Here is a 21,402-nt window from a genome sequence, read left to right on the forward strand (position 1 = left end):
GGAAGCCTTAGAGTGTTCTTCCGGGAGTTTGAAAATCCATGTTTTCAGGAGTTTTCTGAAGGGTTTTTCCTGGGTTTGATGTCTGAGGGTATTGGGTAGTTTATTCCAAGCTTTGGTAGCAAGGAAGCTAAGGGTTTTTGCGCCTTTCGTTTTCAGGTTGTATTTAGGAAGAATGATAAGATTGTCATTGCTTGAACGAAGGTGACGGCTGGGCAAATAGTGGGGAAAGCGTCTTGTGAGGTATTTGGGGCCTGTTTTATTGTATGCACGAAAAGCCAAGATCAGGATTTTGAAAAGAATCCTTTTGTGGAGGGGGAGCCAATGAAGCGAACGGAGAGCTGCAGAAATAGAGGACCTGCGGGGGAGACCTAGGACTAGACGGGCGGCTGTGTGAAGTACGCTCTGCAGTTTAAGGATGGTGCTCTTCTTAGCTCCTGCGAGCAAGCCGTTGCAGTAATCCAGTCGCGAGATTATGAGTGCGACTGTCACCGTCTTTCTGGCATCGATGGGGAGAAGGGCGAAAAATTTCCTCAGGGATCTAATAGTTCCAAAGCATTTGCCAGCGACGATTCTGGCATGCTGATCAAAGGAAAGTTCGGAGTCAAAGATTACACCGAGATTCCTAGCTGACGACACCGTCTGGGGGGGAGCAGCAGAGTCGTCAGGCCACCAAAGTGCTGGACAGAAAGTATTATTGGTGCCGATCGGGAGGATCTCCGTTTTACTTGAGTTACATTTCAAGTGGTTATTTGTCATCCAGGAGAATACTTCGGTCAAGCAGAGTTTCAGGTTGAGTTCAGCTTTGGTAGATAGCTTGTCCAGGGGTACAATGAGTTGTGTATCATCGGCATACGAGGTGACAGGTATGCCGAATGATTCTATCAGATTAAGGAGAGGAATGAGATATATATTGAAGAGGAGAGGGCTTAGGATAGATCCCTGTGGGACACCCGAAAGGACGAGTTTGTCTTTGGAGTGGAAAGGACCAAGAGTGATGGATTGGGAACGGTCGGACAGGAAAGACGTAATCCAGGAAAGGGCGGAGTCGGAGATACCAATGTCCCTGAGTCTACCGATGAGGATGGTGTGGGAGACGGTGTCAAACGCCGCAGTGAGGTCGAGTAGGATTAGAATGGAATTTTTTCTCTGGTCTTGTAGAGTTTTTATGGTGTCCGAGAGTTCGATGAGAGCAGTTTCTGTCGAGTGTTTCGAGCGGAAACCTGATTGTTGAGGGTGAAGAAGGTTGTGATCATCCAAATAGCGTTTTAGCTCGCAGTGTACCAGGTGTTCCGTAATTTTTCCCAAAGCCGGGAGTAACGAAATGGGGCGGAGATTGGTAAGTTCCGTCGGGGGTTTGTTGGCCTTCTTCATAAGGGGCTTAACAATGCCCTTTTTCCAGTGGCTAGGTACAGTCCCTGACCTGAGCGAGGAGTTGATCAAGTGGTTAATGATAGGGTTAACCTCATCAATTAATTGGTGAAGAATCTTGGGGGGGCAGGGGTCTGAGGGGGCGCCAGATCTGCAGGCCAGGATCGCTTTTTTCGACTGCTCCAGAGTGATAAATGGAAAGCAACTGAGCGTGCAGTCTGGGGGGGCCAATGAAGGGGGCGCTGTAGAGATGGTGGGGGGAGGGAAAGTGCTTTGGATAGAGGTAATTTTTTCCTCGAAATAGTCAGAGATTTGATCACAGAGCTTCTGGGAGGGGGGGATTTCAGGCTGGAGTGCTTTAGGATGCGTAAATGATTTGACAATCGTGAACAGGGCCTTCTGTTTTTGGCCTGCATTGTTTATAGCATTGACGTAATAGTTTTTTTTAGCAAGTTTGATTTTTGAAAGGTAGTTTTTCCTAATCGCGATGTAGGAGGTGCGGTTAATGACTTCATAGGTCGTCCGCCATTTTCTTTCTGCCTTTTTGCATAGCAGATGCGCATTTGTAAGATCTGGAGTGAACCAGGGGGCATTGATTTTGGTTTTGCCTCGGGAGGTGCGGGGGCGCGAGGGCGGGATTCTGAATTTGATTTCTTGGGTGATCCAGTTGTGAAAAAGATCAACGTCAGTCTCGACGTTGCCGGAAAGGATGGGGGCTTGAGTTTGCATTGTAGGGTTGAGGGTGATGTTGTCCTGGATCTTTTTCCAATTAATGTAATTGTCACGGTTTGAAACAGTTTTGTTGCGCCTGGATAAGTTTTCTCTTGGAATGTGAAATGGGATCAGGAAGTGGTCAGACCAGATCTGAGGTAAGGGGGGTAGGGTGATCAGAAGGGGGGAATTTGTGCAGACACCATCGAGGGTATGACCAAGGGAATGGGTGGGTGAGGAAACGAGTTGCCTAAAGTTGAACATCTCGAGAGTTTGTGTGAAGTTAATGGTGTGAGTGTCTGTTTTCGATTCTAAATGAAGGTTAAAATCGCCGAGGAGGGTGAAGAAAGGGTATCTAAGTGAGAATAGGCCTAAAGAGTCGTACAGTGAGTCAAGAAACTCAGAAGCGTTCCCAGGTGGGCGATAAATAAGTCCACCTGAGAATGAGGTGTGCTCACTCAGTTTAATAGAGAAACCTAGTCCTTCGGTCTTTTTTAGAGGCTCTAGGCTGAAAGTGTGACAAGGAAAGGAGTCTTTAATGATGATTGCCACACCTCCGCCTCGGCCCTTGGCTCTGTCAGCCCTGAAAAGGGAGTAGCCCGGGGGGAGAGCAACAGCAATATCAGGGTTGCTGTCTGTTGTTAGCCATGTCTCGGTAATCATGAGGCAGTCGACGTCGGACTCCAAGATCAGATCGTGTAGATCTTGGTTATGCCTGCACATAGAGCGTGCATTGATCAGACCACCTTTAAAAAGAGGTAAAGAAGCCAGTGGAGTGTAGGCCGCAGGGGCAGCAGAGTAGAGTTTAGTGGACCATTGGCAGAATTTGCAACTGACTGGGCCTAATATAGACGTTGGGTCAAATGAAGCAGGACAGTGCTTGGGGACTTGTAGCTGGCGGAGGTCGTTGGGGTGATAGGAGATGCGAGAGGTATGTTGGGCAGAGTGTCCTGCGCCTGTCGCGGTCTTGTCGCGGACGGGCGCAGACGGGCTTGCCTTAGGCGCGCCTTCGGCGCGCAGACGGCGCTCCCGCTGCGCTCGTCCGCTGCGCGTCCTCTGTACACACATTTATGTTGGAAGGCGGGGGCGTGGCCTGCAAAGGGGGGCGGAGCCTGCGCGCACGCCGGAGGCTATGGCGGCTGCAGGTAAATTAGCAAGAAGGGCGCGATACAGCCCAAGTGAACAACTAAGCGCTACGTTGTGCTTAGATTACATGCAGTCTTAAAGTGACATCCGACGAAGAAAAACAATGTAGGTTAAAAATACAATTTGGATTAAAAGTACAGCAGAGTACCACCAGTGCCCGGCTTCCGCCTCAGGCCTGGGACCAGTTTATCACGTTGCCGCTGTTTAACAGCGGTTTAAGTAGACGAGGATAAGGGGGCGTGGCCTGCAAGGGGGGGCGGAGCCTGCGCGCACGCCGGAGGCTATGGCGGCTGCAGGTAAATTAGCAAGAAGGGCGCGATACAGCCCAAGTGAACAACTAAGCGCTACGTTGTGCTTAGATTACATGCAGTCTTAAAGTGACATCCGACGAAGAAAAACAATGTAGGTTAAAAATACAATTTGGATTAAAAGTACAGCAGAGTACCACCAGTGCCCGGCTTCCGCCTCAGGCCTGGGACCAGTTTATCACGTTGCCGCTGTTTAACAGCGGTTTAAGTAGACGAGGATAAGGGGGCGTGGCCTGCAAGGGGGGGCGGAGCCTGCGCGCACGCCGGAGGCTATGGCGGCTGCAGGTAAATTAGCAAGAAGGGCGCGATACAGCCCAAGTGAACAACTAAGCGCTACGTTGTGCTTAGATTACATGCAGTCTTAAAGTGACATCCGACGAAGAAAAACAATGTAGGTTAAAAATACAATTTGGATTAAAAGTACAGCAGAGTACCACCAGTGCCCGGCTTCCGCCTCAGGCCTGGGACCAGTTTATCACGTTGCCGCTGTTTAACAGCGGTTTAAGTAGACGAGGATAAGGGGGCGTGGCCTGCAAGGGGGGGCGGAGCCTGCGCGCACGCCGGAGGCTATGGCGGCTGCAGGTAAATTAGCAAGAAGGGCGCGATACAGCCCAAGTGAACAACTAAGCGCTACGTTGTGCTTAGATTACATGCAGTCTTAAAGTGACATCCGACGAAGAAAAACAATGTAGGTTAAAAATACAATTTGGATTAAAAGTACAGCAGAGTACCACCAGTGCCCGGCTTCCGCCTCAGGCCTGGGACCAGTTTATCACGTTGCCGCTGTTTAACAGCGGTTTAAGTAGACGAGGATAAGGGGGCGTGGCCTGCAAGGGGGGGCGGAGCCTGCGCGCACGCCGGAGGCTATGGCGGCTGCAGGTAAATTAGCAAGAAGGGCGCGATACAGCCCAAGTGAACAACTAAGCGCTACGTTGTGCTTAGATTACATGCAGTCTTAAAGTGACATCCGACGAAGAAAAACAATGTAGGTTAAAAATACAATTTGGATTAAAAGTACAGCAGAGTACCACCAGTGCCCGGCTTCCGCCTCAGGCCTGGGACCAGTTTATCCGAGGCCGGGCAGGCCCGCGCCGCACACCGGACCTCCGGCGTTCCTCGAAATGGGGGTCTCTCGGATCAGCCGGTAAGTGGGCCCCTCCAGCAGGCGACAGAACAGGAGCAGATGGGCATCAGGGGACAGGATACACAAGGCGATGGGTGGCGGCGCCCCAGAGACGGAGAAACACGTCTCACTCGGCCGCCATCTTAACCACGCCCCCCAGGATTTGAATAATTTTAGACCGGTCTCTAAGCTTCCTCTTAAGTCCAAAATCCTAGAAAGATGCGTGCTCCAACAACTAAACCCACACTTTGAAAACATCAACCTCCTTGACTTCCATCAGTCTGGCTTCAGAAAAGGTTGCAGCACCGAAACCGCGATCCTCAACATCATTGATTTCCACAAATCACTGGACTCGGACCAATGCTGCCTCCTCATTCTCCTAGACTTATCAGCAGCATTCGACACGGTAGACCACAAACTTCTCATTAGGGCGCTCCAAGAAAGAGCCGGACTTGGCGAGGGGGTCCTTCAATGGTTCACTTCCTTCTTACACAATCACACCCAAAGAATGAAAATCAAATACTTTGCATCCGACCTTCATCCAGTCAATAAGGGAGTCCCTCAAGGTTCAGTGCTCTCCCCGCAACTTTTCAACATTTACATGGAACCCCTCACCAAACGACTCAAAAAAGCCAACATCTGCTTCCATCTTTATGCAGACGATACTCCGATCTACTTGGAAACCACCTCCATCAGGGACAGTCGAAGACTCAATAACGTACTGAGAGATGTTCAACACTGGCTGTCATATAACCACCTTCAACTAAACCCTGACAAAACCGAAATACTACTCATCTCGAACAAAGAGGAGAACCCCGGTCGATGCGCTCAATGGGAACCTCACCGTGACCGGCATCACGCTAGACCCGAAACTGGACATGACCGTACACATCAAGAACTCAGCTAAGAGCGCTTTCTTTAACCTAAAGGTACTGAACAAAATAGAACCTTTCAACCCGCCCATCGATCTCAAAGAGGCCACCCAAGCATTAGTGTGGTAAAGACTGGACTATGGGAATGCAGTCCTCTCAGGAATTGCAAAATCACATCTTGCTCCCCTCAAAACAACACAACGCGGCAGCCAGAATGATCACCGGAATCAAGAAATTCGATCACATTTCTCCTGCACTCCGAGAACTTAAGTGGCTCCCAGTCGAAATGCGGGCTAGCTTCAGAACAGCCTGCCTCACACACAAAGCCCTGCACACCGGCAAACCCAAATATTTGGCGACCAAACTCAAAGCCGGGCAGGCCAGTAATCTCAGAAGCTCCCTTCTACTCATCCCGCTGAAAACTCGAAAACAAAAAACTGCGGTGCAATCCTTCGCCGGGAGTGTGGCCAAAATCTGGAACTCTATTCCCCCTCATATCAGAACTATTCCCTATTTTGTAAAATTCAAGAGTCAACTCAAAATCCTGTTCCTCGACCACTCCCTAGGGAACTGATAGGAGCAATCGGAGAGGGGAAGGAGACACCTCTCATAGCTTCGATTCTTTGTCCGCAAGACCTCGAACCAGAACTTCCTGCCATCGATCTGCACTGATATTGTTTTATGTGACTCTCTGCACTGTATCTGATGTAAAGTGCCCCGATACCCTCGGGTCAGGCCAGCACTTTATAAAACTTCTTAAATAAAAAACATCTCCGTGGGGCCTTGGGCATCAATGTAACCAATCACACACTATCTTTATCAGGAATTTAACATGACTATCATCCAGATCTCTGTGGGGGACCTGGGCATGTCCATAATTACACACTATCTCTGTGTGGACCTGGGCAGCAATTCACATTAACTTTGTGAGAACTTGAACATCAATCTAATTATACACTATGTCTATGGGGTTTTGAGAGTGACTATAATTGAGTGCTATATCTGTGGGTTTCTGAGCATTACTATAATGACATACTATTTCTGAATCAACATCAGCATGACTATGATTGTACACTGTCTCTACAGGGATTTGAACAACACTATCATAATACTCTCTATGTGGGGACTTGAATATGATCATAATCACACACTACCTCTGTGGGGACCTGAGCATCCCTATAATCACACACTATCTCTGTGGGGACTAAGACATCCCTATAATAACACACTGTCTGTGGGGACCTGGGCATCCCCATAATCACAAACTATCTCTGTGGGGACTCGGGCATTAATATAATCAATCAAACACTAGCTTTGTGGGGAATTGAACATGACTACAATCACAAACTATATCTGTGGGACCTTGGCATTACTGCAATAGCACTATTTCTGCGTAAACTGCAGCATAACTATGATCATACACTAAAACCAAACACAATATCTGTGGAGACCTGGGCATCAACATAATTATGCACTGTCTCTGTGTGGGGGGGGGGCTCAAAATTAGTATCACACACTTTATCTGTCAGCTCTAGACCATTATTATAGTCTAATGCCATATATTTGGGGACTATTAATGCACAGCCATATGAAGATGATGCCAGTTGATGAAAACGAACTAGGTGGTCAGATGGCAACCTGGTTTTGCCATCTGACCCCATTGCAGGATCTTCGGCCTCTAAATTAATGTAACTGAGTTTCTTTCATAGTCTTTAAAGTTTGTGAGCACTCATTAATAGGATAGATATCTTTCCATGCACTTGATTTGATTTAATTTTCTGCTGAGAAATGCATTATCATCAAAATTCATTTTCTATGTGCACCTAGGACAAAATAAGCTATTCATATTTGACCAAACTATCATGTAATTTAGGTACAGTACTGAAAAAATAACATATATCCATTTGATTGTGAATGTATTTAATCACAAATGAGAATTATTGAGTAAGTCCCACAAGGATGGTAACACATGTCCAAGTCCCCACAATGAGGGTTCTGTGCGCGTGATTAAATAACATATTTGCAGAATTGAAGCAGGATGCTGAATTTTGAATTTTTTCTTAACATTTTTCTGTTATTCTTATATTTTTAAAACATTGGGAAGGGTTAGTCCCCACAAGGCAGGTGTTCACACATAGTCCCCACAAGGATGGTAACACGTGTATGTGTGTGCTTGCGTGTGTGTGTGTGTGTGTGTGTGTGTGTGTCTGTCTGTCTGTTGGTCTGTCTCTGTGTGTCTCTCTCTCTCTCTCTCTGTCTCTTCGGAGTGGCCAAATTGGGGGAAGGGTAATTAGGGAGGGTACTGCGGGGAAGGTGACCTGGATCAAGACAGCAGGCAAATGAAATCCTTCTACGATATTGATGGTAATGACTTGTGCTCTAATTTGTATTCATACCCTTGTCCTTGCCTGCAAATAAAATGTTAGCCTTCAATATTCTCAATGTAGCTATTAATCCACTGTAGCTTTCAATTTTGAGGGTTAAAGTTTCAAAGTCTGTAAACTTTCTTTTATTAAATAAAAAGGTTTGTTGACTTAAATAAATGTCTTTGGAGATTATATCTCTCTCCATCAACTTGCAAAAATACTTATTCGCTGGGTTTTTGTAAACAGATAATTCTCTGTTAAACCTTCAAAGACTGTGAAAATTATCATTTTCGGAATTTGCTTATAACATTGTTTTTGACATGTCGAGAGATACATTGTATCTCTCAATGTCTTTAACTTTAATTAAGCACTGTTGAACTAAAACCTTCAAAAAATGTGAAAATGATCACCTTTGGAATGTGCTTAAAACATTGTTTCTCTCTAAATGACATTCGTCTTAAGCACCGTTGCACTATTGCAGGGAAAATATCTGGAAAACAAGCTGCTTAATTACTTTCACACTCTTCCGTGAACCAAAACTTGCTGCTCATTATTTAGAAGTGAGCCATGTCTTTTTCTTAAATAAGCAAATGCTGGAAAAATACATTGAAGGCAAATCTCCTACCTGATTCGTGGAGCTTAGATAAATCAAACCTGCAGTTTTTAGAGACACCACAATTAACTCTTCACTTCAGGAAGCCAGCACGAAGGAAAGAACCAGCGCGTAGGGAAAACAGCTGCTGTCCCAAATCAATGCACCTGCCTCTGGGAAGTTCCTCAATAACAAGCACATTTTCACAACTGCAGTCTTTATAGGCTAAGACCACACCCAACAGGGCGGGGATTCTTTAGGACTCCACTGGAACTTTCCAGAATAATCCTCTGGAACTTTCCAGAATATACACATAAAAACGAAGAGATTAATAAGACCAAAATAATACACTATGCTACAAAACTGATTGCATGTGCATGAAGGACTTTTCCTGTTACATACCAGGAAACAATTTGCAAAGCATAATTTATTTGAAGAAATAATCATACAATCTTAACATATCAGTTGTGTAATGCTTGCCAAGGAATCCATGCACATAGTATAAAGCACGGAGGTGATGAACCATGACATAGCCAAAAGGAAACACAACGCTGTACAAAATATGTAATAAATAAATGATTCAGTTGCCCACTGTTAATTATTTGTAGCACTTTTTTTCCACTCCCCATCATCTGACTTCACCTGGATCTTGCTTATAAAAATCACAAAAAACTGTAAAAGTAAATACATTAGAAAGAACTGCTTGAAGTTTCTCGAAGTGATGACCTCTTATGCTTTATAAGCTTCAGTCAGTTACGGTATAATGCAAATATTTGCTTTTCTCAATGTTTTCTGCTTTATTTCAGCTCAGCGTGTATACCACCACAAGGTCAACTATCAGTGCAGAGAACAGCATAGATCTTGTTTTAAATGTCAACAACTTTGATGTCGATTCCAAATTTGAAAGGTAAATTTCTGTTAATATTTAATATAGTGTGTGTACACATCTATATATCTGTATTATCGGGGATCTCCAAACTTTTCTGTTGTGAGAGCTACTTCTGATCAGTAAAAATCATCGTGAGCTACTGAATACTGAGCAACTCGCGTATTGTCACCAGACGCCCCCACACCCAGTTTAACTGACTTTTAGCCTATTGTCCATAGAGCCATATACTATAGTTTGAACAAAATACTTTCACTAGGGGCACTATGACAGGGCTTCCATGTGTCTCACTGATAGAGTGGTCTGTGGGGATGCATGAACATGTGTGTGTACGGGTAACTGAGAGCCTATGTTGTATCTACTTGTGGCACAGGACATACCTTTTGCTATATGTGGCACCATTACATGTATAACCCAAATGGGAAAATATTCAGAATATGTAAAAAAAATTCTGCACTTTAAATTTCTCCCATTTAAAATATTGGTCGTATTTTTCACTTATATATATGACACTGTCGAAAGTTTCACATTTACAAGCAGCAGGCCTGTTGCTCTCAGTGGCCAGTAGACACTGTGCCGTATTTATAACTGATAGTCATTTTTTTTCAAATGAGAGACATTTTAAGAGAAGAGAACTTTTTTTATGAAACATTAAATATCAATGTCTTTCTCCACTTTCAGTTTAAGCCAATTACCCCATAATGTTTTATGAAGCATGCTTATCTTAAAAATTCCTCCCATTTAAAACAAATGTATTTTTCTGTCATAAATATGGCACCTTATCTACAGGACACCGGGAACAAGATGTTCGGTGTTTGTAAGTGTGACACTTGGAAATGGGTTAAAAGTTATATGATGAGTTTTATGCCATCCATATAAACAAAGTTAACTCTTCAGATTAATTTTCCCGACACAGTGCCATATTTCCAAGTGAAAAATACAACCATTATGTGGGAGACATTTAAAGTGCAGAAAAATGTTGCATATTTTGAACATTTTTGCACAACATTTTTAGGCACTTTAAATTTCTCCCATTGTTTTATATATGTAATGGTGCCACATATGGGGAAAGGTATGTTCTGTGCCACAAGTACTTATGACAGTGTCTCAGTTACCCGTACATATATAGCCCATTCATAAACACACATGTTCATACATCCCCACAGACATACATTGCAGCCCTGTCATAGTGCCCCTAGTGAAAGTATTTTGTTCAAACCATAGTATCTGGCTCTATGGACATTATGCTTAAAGTTAGTTAAGCTGGACATGGGGACGTCTGGTGACAATACGCGAGTTGATTAGCCTTCAGTTGCTCACAATGATTTTTACTGATCGTAAGTAGCTATCACTACAGAAATGTTTGGAGATCCCTACTCTATGCTGTATATGACAATAGTCTTATCACTGATCCCATCAATAATGTCATTTGAGATGTCAAAGGTATGATCAATTTGGTCATTTTATATGTTATAAGTGGTGTACTTTTTTTAAATAAATCTATTTTATTGATTTACATGCAAAGCACCATCGTGCAATAAAACATAGCACCCACTGAACGTCCCTTCATTGCAACACTTTTGTAGGTTCCTGTCTACCCTCTATACTGCATATCTGTTAGTTCATCAGTCCATAGTACTCCCACCATTTACCCTAAAATGCATGATGTAATATTTGAGGCCATATTTCGCGCATGGCAGTGGCACAAGTTATTGTTAGCTCACTAAACTCTAACTGGTGGACTTCAGAGTTTTTAAACATTACTTTTCATATTATTTCAACATCTAACTATAAAGTCACTTTAACCTTTGTGTTTTTCTGTGAACTTTTCTAAAGCTTTTTTTATTGCAAGGGAAGATCTTATTGGCATACCTAACCATAACGTCAATTTAACTTTTGTTTTTTTTCTGTGAATTTCAGTTTGTTTGTTTCCTATTCAGCCTACTCCCTTTTAGTGCAGAGCCTCTGGTCAGGCTCTGCCCCAACACTCCTTTATGCGCAATCTTTAGCAGTGCGCAGTGGGGGGTTTCGGTGCAGGACCTGGCTCCTGCGCATAATTCGCTGTGGATTCTCAGCCCCTCAGGTACCAAACCACTTGTTTCACCCAAGGTGTTGTCCACAGTGCCTGACATGTCCATGTACAGTGGGGTGGGGGGCTTGGGTGCTGTGCCCTGCCTGGCTGCCCAGTGGTTGCATTCCTGCTGCATGATAGTGGTGACACCCACGCAGCAGGAATGTGTCTAGCGCCTACTTAGCACACAAGAGAGTAAAGCAGGCCTGTGTGATCATGCTTGGAGTATTGCACGATGTATGGTAGTGTGGGAAGGGTTAGCATTTAAATGTGGTCTCTCACTGATCAGTGTGATTGGCATTTTAAGCCATTTTTTCATGTCCGTATGAAAACCTGCCACTACTACTTATAGATTGCGGTTGAAAAATGTCTTTATATTCCTTGTAATATCTATTCATAAATATCTAAAACAGTCATCGCTCACGGAGTCCAGCGCCCAAACCCCATTTGCCCTTATCATTTTTTGTAAAACACTGATAGGAGCTCAGGTATCACTCAGAGGGTGTTTTTCTGCATACTAAAGTATTTCATCTGCATAGCCCTCTATTTTCTTGCCCATGCAGAACAGTTGAATTGCAGTCTTTGAAGTGATCCAACATGCTAGAGGTTTCAATGTGAACAGGAGTGTAGACAGGACAAGTCCTGGTACCTTTATCTTGCCCGAACAATCTGGAAAGTTGCCCTTACATTCTCACTGCACCAGTGGGATTTGAATATAGTACCAAACCCAAATCTTTCTAAGACCATAATCCGATATTGGCAGTTAAATGGAATTGCATACCTTTACGGCATCAAGAGATATGATTGGCAGTAGTTCCCCAATGCTCTTGGTTTGTCCAGCCAATTTTATGGTAGTTATGCAGGTTGGTTGGTCCGGGTGAATCAGCCTTGTGATAAATGTTGTGCGTTTTGTTCGCTACTACCTAAGCCAGTACCTTCACCTCTACATTGAGGGAAGAAATCCTCTTATAATGGTTTAAAATTGTGGACTTTTTGGAGGCGTCTCGGCAGTTCTCATGCTGTTGACTCCTCTATAAACATTTTAAATAAATGGGTGTTCTATATGGGAGCCCAGTAGCTTAAAGAATTCAGCAGAAAAAACATTGTTTCCTGGAACTTTACCACTCTGCATATGCTGAAATGTCCCCTTCTCTACCATTATGTCCCAGTCTAGTTCCCTGGTGTTTTCTTCTGTAAGTCTCAGGAGGGGTAGATATGTCAGGAAAGTGCGGATTTCAGAGTCCCCTTAGGTCTCTCTTGTGTGGTACAAATCCAAATAATACTCTGCAAAGGCCAGTGGTATTAGTTTGTTAGTGGTTATGGTCTCACCTCTTTTGTTAATTATTTCACCCATCTACCTTGGCCCTTCCTCTCTTGCTTAGTCAGTAAATGTCTCACTTTGTCCCCAATCTCATGTAATTGCTTGCCTATAAGCCTAACTCTCGCCATTCTGTGTACCTCAATGCAATACTGTAATCAAGCTACAGTTGTTTTAAGTATTTCTATTTCAGTGAGCCGCGTATATCTTTTTGTCCTTCTCCAGCATTCTCTCCTCCAGGGATCTAATCTCACTTCGTCTTTTAATAGCGGATCTTAGCCTGAGTTCTTTGTCTGATACCCGCTTTGCATGCCTCCCAGATTGTGTAGGCAGATGATACTGACCCTCCATGGTCTAAGAAGTAATTTTAGGTGTCCTCCCTCAAAGCGGTTCTAATTTCCTGGCCAAAACACTCCCTCCTATCAAGTTGCAACATTGCCTCATTATCTTATCCCTAGCGCCCATAGTCCTCAATAGAGGTGACAGTCAGATATGTCCCTACCTAGGCATTTGAAATGAGTGACTTGGCACGTCTACATTGTTGAGGGGAAGAAATAGACTATTCTTGAAAACGATGATTGCTCCCCCAGAAAAAGGAGTAATAGCGATCTGAACTTTGTTTCAGAATGTCTGCTAGTCACATAGCTATTATGTAATCTGCTAGGTGTGTGTATTTATTTGTGTCTGCTACCCCTGTTTTTCTCTTATTGCTTACTTCCATTGTAGCATTATAGTCTCCCACAAAGTGTATAGAGTTCGTCTTTCTAGCAAAAGTAGGCTTTCCTTTTCCACTGTTGCTTCCTACTTTCACGATGGTGTGCATACATTAAAGACAATAAAGCTTATTCTGCAACACATCCTATAGACTCCAATATACCACCTGTTTGGGTCAAATCAGCTTTATTCCACTGTAAATGGGTGGTACTTTGTAACTAATATGGCTGCTCCCCATGAGCCATAGGAGAATCCGGTGAGACATCTTGTTCTTAACCTCCTGAAAGGATTTTCTGTTTCTGTTCTAATTTGATATAGTCTGTAAAAAACATGAAATGGATTGGCTTTACATAACTTTGCTAGCCTTGCGTGCCATCCTCAGTACAGTGTCTGTCTCTTGTTCTGGAGTTGAGAAATGTGGCTAAAGAGGGTGATGATTGGCTCCTAGTGGTGGTGTTTGAGTCAAGGACCTGTGGGCTCTATCACTGACAATGCATGGGGAGAGGTCGGCACCAGGGACACATTTTCAAAACTGTTCTTTCACGAAGCTGTCCTGGGCACATGCTTTCCACTCCCTCTGGAAATCCGACTATCTTCATGTTGTTACTGTTAGACCTGACACCCCTAGGGTGATCTTCCCCCAACTTTTTGCCTGCCACCCTCCAATTTCTGACGTTGTTGTTGTTGGTTTTAGGACTCTGTGCACTTTACCACTGCTGACCAGTGCTAAAGCGCGTCTGCTCTCTCCCCTAAACATGGTCATATTAGCTTACCCACAATTGGCATATTTAATTAACTTACAAGTCTCTAGAAAAGTGCACTACATGTGCCCAGGTCCTGTAAATTAAATGCTACTAGTGGGCCTGCAACACTCATTGTGCCACCCACCTAAGTAGCCCTCTAGCCATTGCTCAGACCTCCTATTGCAGAGCCTGTATGTAAAGTTCAACACTGCCATTTCGACCTGGCAAGATAAACCTCTTGCCAGGCCTAAACCTTCCCTTTTGTTTTACATATGTCACCCCTAAGGTAGGCCCTGTATAACCAGCAGGGCAGAGTAAGATGTAATTAAAAGGCATGACATGTACCTTTAAGTTTCACATGCCTTGATATTAAAAAACTCCCAATTTAGTTTTCCAATACTCCAAGGCTCATCTCTCCCATAGGATAACATTGGAATTACCGTATTACATATTTGAAGTGTAATTCCCAATTGTGAAGAGATGGACATTTCAAGTTTGGTGTTACTGATCTCACAATTTAAAATCGCAACTTGTGGTGAAGTTGGATTTTAAGTTACAGTTTAGCTAATGCCACTTTTAGAAAGTTGGCATTTACTTTCTTTAGCCATTCTGTGCCTACTTACTGCCTGTCTTTAAATGCACTTCTGGGGTGAGTGACAGCTGGGCTTAGTGCATTCCCTCTAGACAGCCACATACAAAGGGAGCTTAGGTGTGACTGATGGGCCATCCTGGGCAGGATGGGAAGGAGGGGCTGACACACCTGAATAGGTGGTGTCCTGTCCCCGCACAAAGAGTTACATACTCCCCCGTACTGAGTGTGGAGCCAGGGTAGGAAGGAAAGACATCTGTGCACTTCAAAGCTTTCTTTGAAGTCTCCTCCACTTCAAAGGCACAACTGGGTATAAGTTCTGGACTTCGGACACCATGACTTCAGTACACTTCTGTACCTGTGACCACTCTGCCAAGAACTGCTGTGCTGCTGGAAGGACTGCCACTCTTCTGGACTCGTGCCTTACTGTGTTCTTTCCCTGCTGAGCTGCCCCTCTGCCTGCTCTTCTCTTGCCTGGGAGAAGGACTGGGCCTGCATCACATGAACCCAGAGTGACCCCAGGGGTTTGCTGGCTTGCCTCCTGTTCTAAGTCATAGGGATATCCAGGACTTCACCTAACTAAATCTGCATCTTGACTCCACAGGCTGTGGGTCTGCCCTGCCAAGTGGTGCCACAACTGTCCTTGACCCTTGGAAGTGAGGCCTAAGGTGGTTCTACATCCAGAACCCATGCATCCTCATCATAACCGGTGCATCTTCATCTTTGCATGAGTCGCATCCGCACATCTTCATTGTTGTGCATTACCTTCGGAACCAGCACATTGCCTTGGGAATTGATGCATCGCCTACTGGGGGAGCAAATAGCATCATCATAAACTCTTCCGGTCTAAAACAATTTTTTTGTAAACAAACCAGTTTTTGCAGGAGCACTGTAGGTACTAACAAGCTCCTGTATCAGATAAAAGGCATCAGAGATTTACATAGATTGTAGGTTCAGATGATTCTATTCTTTTGCATTTATTTAGCGCTTACTTGCACCTGACGACTTTGAAGTGCTGTAGGACAATTCATTGGCAACTCGGGCAAGTTTCCATACCGCACAATGCCACTCCACACCACACAATGACACTCCACATAGTGACACTTCACTTGAAGCCACTGCCTGTCCACGCCACAAAATGACTCTCCAATTCACTGTACTCCACACCATTTCACTCTGCGCCACTCCATGCCACACAGCTCCAAGCCTCTCCACTGTATGCAAACCCACTCTACTCCATGCCACCCCACTCTACGCCACTCTGTCAATTTTCCCCACTCTATTAACACCACTCCATGCTATTCCAATCCACTCTAGTATACACCACTCTGCTCTGTCACGCCGCTCTGCTCTACGCCACTCTACTCTATGCCATACCACTCTACATCACTCTTATCCATGCCACTCCAATTTACTCTACTCCACTCTACTCTGTGCCACTCTACTATGCCACTCCATTCTACCCACTCTGTGCTATATCATTCTACACCTCTCCATCCCACTTTATGCTGCACCACTCTACTATGCTCTGTGCCACGCTGCTCTACTGCACTCTATGCCACACTGCTCTACCACTCTGCTACTCCATACCATTCTATGTCACTCCATACCACTGTGCTCCGATCTGCTTTACACCACCCTACGCCTGTCAACTCTGATCTACTGCACTCTATTCTAATCTACTCTGTGCCACTGTGCTCTACGCCACTCTCCTCCATTACACTCTACGCCTGTTTTATCCAATCCATGCCACACTACGCCTTTCCACTCTAAGGCACTCTACACCATTCCACTCTACTCCATTCCACGCCGTGCCGCTCCGCTCTACAGAACTTCACTCTGTTACATGCCACTCAACGCCTATGCCGCTTCACTCTGCTCTGTCACTCCACGCCATTCTGCTCTACACCACTCTACTCCACTGTGTGCCACTCTGTGCCACTCTACTCCACTCTGTGCCACTCTACTCCACTCTGTGCCACTCTACTCCACTCTGTGCCACTCTACTCCACTCTGTGCCACTCTACTCCACTCTGTGCCACTCTACTCCACTCTGTGCCACTCTACTCCACTCTGTGCCACGCTACTCCACTCTGTGCCACGCTACTCCACTCTGTGCCACGCTACTCCACTCTGTGCCACGCTACTCCACTCTGTGCCACGCTACTCCACTCTGTGCCACGCTACTCCACTCTGTGCCACGCTACGCCACTCTGTGCCACGCTACGCCACTCTGTGCCACGCTACGCCACTCTGTGCCACGCTACGCCACTCTGTGCCACGCCACGCCACTCTGTGCCACGCCACGCCACTCTGTGCCACGCCACTCTGTGCCACGCCACTCTGTGCCACGCCACTCTGTGCCATTCCACGCCACTCTGTGCCATTCCACGCCACTCTGTGCCATTCCACGCCACTCTGTGCCATTCCACGCCACTCTGTGCCATTCCACGCCACTCTGTGCCATTCCACGCCACTCTGTGCCATTCCACGCCACTCTGTGCCATTCCACGCCACTCTGTGCCATTCCACGCCACTCTGTGCCATTCCACGCCACTCTGTGCCATTCCACGCCACTCTGTGCCATTCCACGCCACTCTGTGCCATTCCACGCCACTCTGTGCCATTCCACGCCACTCTGTGCCATTCCACGCCACTCCGTTCTACTCTGCGCCATTCCATTCTACTCTGCGCCACTCCACTCGAAGCTACTCTAAGCCATTCCATTCTACTCTGCGCCACTCCACTCGAAGCTACTCTAAGCCATTCCACTCTACGCTCTCTACTCCATTCTACTATATGGCACTCTTCTCCATTCCTTTGTACGCCAATCCATTCCACTCTACGGCACTCTGCCCATCTCTACTCCCCTCTACGCCACTTCCCTCTTCTACAAGCCACTCGACGCCTATGCCGCTTCACTCTCCGCCTCTCTACTCTCCGCCACTCTACTCCAATCTTTGCCACTCTACTTCATGCCACTCTTTATGGCACACTATTCCACTCTACGCCACTCCGCACTAGAATAGTCTTCTCCCCTTTATGCCACTCTGCTGTGTGCCATTCTGCTTCGCTCTAAGCCACTGCACTCCACTGTAGGCCACTCAACGCCTATGCTGCTTCACTCTACTTCACTCCACGCCACTTTAATCTGTCCCACTCCGCTCTATACCACACTACTCTGCGCCATTCCCCTCTACACTCCATTCTGCTCCACTTTGTGCAACTCCTTACCACTGTGAGCCACTCCACTACGCTCTACAGCACTTCAGTCTGCTCTAGGCCACTCATTTCCTATGCGTCTCCATGCCACGATACTCCATTCGGGCCAGTCCATTCTATGCCACTCTACTCAATGCCATTCCACACCAGCCTACGCCACCCTACACCACTCCGCTCTAAGCCATGTCACTCCACTCTACTGTGTGGCACTCCACTTCACTGCCACTCTGTGTGGCACGCCACTCTATGCCACTCTGCTTTACTCTACACCACCCTACTCCACGTCTCTACTCCGTCATTCAGTGCCACTCCACACCACCTTACACTACACCATTCCACTCTACTCCACTCGGTCACTCCGCTCTGCGCCACTCCACTCTCCTCTATGCCACCCCACTCTGCTCTACATCCCCTCCCTTGCATCACTCTGCCCACTTTACTCCACTGTATGCCAACTTCACTCTACGCCAACACCACTCGACTCTACGCCACTCTAGTCCATTCCACGCCACTGTGCCACTCCATCCTACTCTTTACCGCTCTATGCCACTCCATTTCACTCTGCGCCACTCTACCCTACACCACTTAACTCTACTCCACACCAGTCCCCTCCACTCTATACTCCTACTCTAGGCCACTCTATTGTATGCCATTCCACTCTACTCTACTTCATTCCACTCTACACCACTCCATTCCACTCTACTTATTTATTTAATTATTTAGTTATAAAGTTTTATATAGCGCGAACAAGACCCCGAAGGATATCAGAGCGCTTTACAATAGGCAGGAAGAGAGGACAAGAGGGTAGTATAAACATCAATTGGGGAAAAAAAGAAAAAAAAAGCAGGTGTACGCATGTGAGAAAAAAAAAAAGCAGAAGAGAGGATCCATTATAGATGGAGGTACCATGGTGATAAGAACAAAGTCAGCCAAATTAGGTGTGCCTCCTCCCCTTACGGTAAGAATTAGCTTATTAGGAAGTTTTTGGCTTCCAATTTGAATGTCGTCGTCTAGGAGAGACTGCGTACTTCCGGTGGCAGAGAGTTCCATATCTCTGGTGACAAGTTCTCTTTTTGTTAAGGACGAGAGGTTTCAAGAGGAATGTTGAGGCGCTTCTTGATGCCCTCTCCCCACAAGATAGTTCAGGTTTTTGCGCTAGGTACGTAGGAGTATTGAGGTGAAGGGCTTTGTGCGCCAGGACTGCAATCTTTAGCTGAATTCGGGCTTCAAAGGGTAGCCAGTTGAGAGATTTAAGGACTGGGGATATGTGCTGGTTTCTTTTGGCACCTGTAATCAATCAAGCAGCGGTGTTCAATGAGGCCCTTAGTGGGGCCAAGGCGTATTTGGGAAGGCTACAGAGAGTAGCACTGCCATAGTCTAACCTTGGCAAGACAAGCGCTTGGACCACCTGCTTGAAATCACTTGGAGGCAGGAAAGGTTTGATAATTCTGAGGGTTCTCATCAAGTGGTTTGCTCCCTTACAAACATTGCTGATATGAGTCTTCATATTCAGGTGCTTGTCTACGGTGACTCCGAGCGATTTGGCTGAGTCAATGATGATCGGAGTGCAGTTGAAAGCAGTGAGGTGAGTAAGCCAGAGATCTAGCTTGGGGATGTGGTTCGGGGGGGAAATGAGCATGAACTCAGTTTTGGAGGTGTTGAGTAGGAGATGGTTCTCAGTTAACCAATTTTGTGTAAACATGAGTATCAAGTTAAGTGAGATGATGTTCTCCGGGGATGCCATTTTCAGATAGTTGTGTGTCGTCGGCATACATGTGGAAGATAATGTTCGTGGAGTTTAGTGCGTTAGCTAGAGGTTCCAAGAAAAGGTTGAAGAGGATAGGTGAAAGGGCGGATCCTTGGGGGACCCCCATGTGTACTGGAGAGGGCTGAGAGAGAGAATGATTTGCCTTGACTCTTTGTATTCGGTGACAAAGAAAGGATGAAAACCATTGAAGCACCCGATCCGAGAAACCCATTCTGTTTTGTAGGATGGATATGAGGATGTCCTGATTAACCGTATCGAAAGCGGAGGAAGGGTCAAGGAGGATCAGTTGGCAGGATTCATTTTTGTCTAGCATTTTCAAAATGTCATCCATAACGTGTGAGGGCCGATTTGGTGCTGTGTCCCTTTCGAAAACTGGATTGATGCTGGTCAAGAAGTTGGTAAGTCTCTATGTGAGCACAGAGTTGGGATTGCAGACGTTTTCTAAGGTGTTTCGCTAGGGTGGGGATGTTGGCGATAGGACGGAAATTACTGAGATCAGATTTGACAGCATTGTTTTTTTTTTATAATGGGTGAGACCTGGGCTGCTTTTAGGCAGTTGGGGATCGAGCCTTGAGATAAGGAAGCATTTACAATCCTGGCCCAGGTGGGGATGAGAGCGCTCTTCATTTCCTTGAAGATGGCTGGAGGCAACGGGTCACTGAAGTGGTTGAACGGGTTAATAATCTGGAGAATTTTTTCGATGTCTCTTTCACTAAATGGGGAAAAGGTGCCCCAAGACGCATTGTTCTTGGCTATCATAAGGGTCGATTTGCACTTTTCAGAGAAGTCATGGGGTGAGGCGGCAATAGAGGAGGGCAATAGAGCCTTCTTAGAGGCTAGGTCAGTGGAGATGAGTCGTGATTTCTCTGTGAAGAAAACTGCAAATTCCTCACAGGAGGGTGGGTTGCCACTCGAATCTGAGAGGTCTGGACCGTTAACCGATTGCTGTATGACCAATTCGAAGAGTTTCCTGGGGTGGTTTGCTGCTTGGTCTAGTTGTAGTCTGAAATATTCAGACTTAGCTCTCTTGATTTGTTTATTGTAGAGGCTCCTGACATCTCTCAGGAGTTTTAGTTGGTCCGAGGAGGGATTGGATCGCCAGGAGCTTTCAACTGCTCTAAGGTTGCGACGTTCCGAGGGTAAGTTCTCATTATACCACGGTTTGGATATTTTTGATGTAGTATTTTTCAGCTGGAGTGGAGCAATGTCATCCATGATGACTACCAGTTGTAGGTGTCCGTGAGAGTTTGCACCTCGACCAAGTCTGCTTGGGAGGAGAGGACAGATTTACATTGGGCACCTAGATTGTCGTGGTTTATTGATCTGAGATCCCTTTCCATATCTTTGATTTAAGAGGTTGAGCCTTCTTCAACACCACCTTCCTGTTGATATAAAAGAGGATGCTGTGATGATCCGACCAGTCACAAAGGGTTGTGGATTCTAAGGTGATGATCTGTTCTTTGGAGATGAGTTCTAGAGTTTCACCTTTAATGTGGGTTGGTTGGTCACAATGCTGAATCGAATCTTGATCATTTAGAAATTATTTAAGGCAGGATACCGCGAGGTCATTGAGGTTAGACCAATGCAGGTTGAAGCCCCCAAGGA

General features: G+C 45.7%; 1 protein-coding gene across 1 annotated transcript in view; it reads left to right on the top strand.

The window, feature by feature from the left end:
- The window catches only part of CLPTM1L (CLPTM1 like), a 1,829,238-nt gene that overhangs the window by 171,369 nt on the left and 1,636,467 nt on the right, over positions 1 to 21,402 (top strand). Inside the window, exon 2 of the mRNA XM_085606118.1 lies at positions 9,293 to 9,393. Coding sequence (XP_085462244.1) covers positions 9,293 to 9,393 — 101 coding nt within the window. The remainder of the gene's footprint in view (positions 1 to 9,292; positions 9,394 to 21,402) is intronic.

This window comes from Triturus cristatus, chromosome 5_1, assembly GCF_964204655.1.
Source record: "Triturus cristatus chromosome 5_1, aTriCri1.1, whole genome shotgun sequence".
Taxonomy (NCBI): Eukaryota; Metazoa; Chordata; class Amphibia; order Caudata; family Salamandridae; genus Triturus; species Triturus cristatus.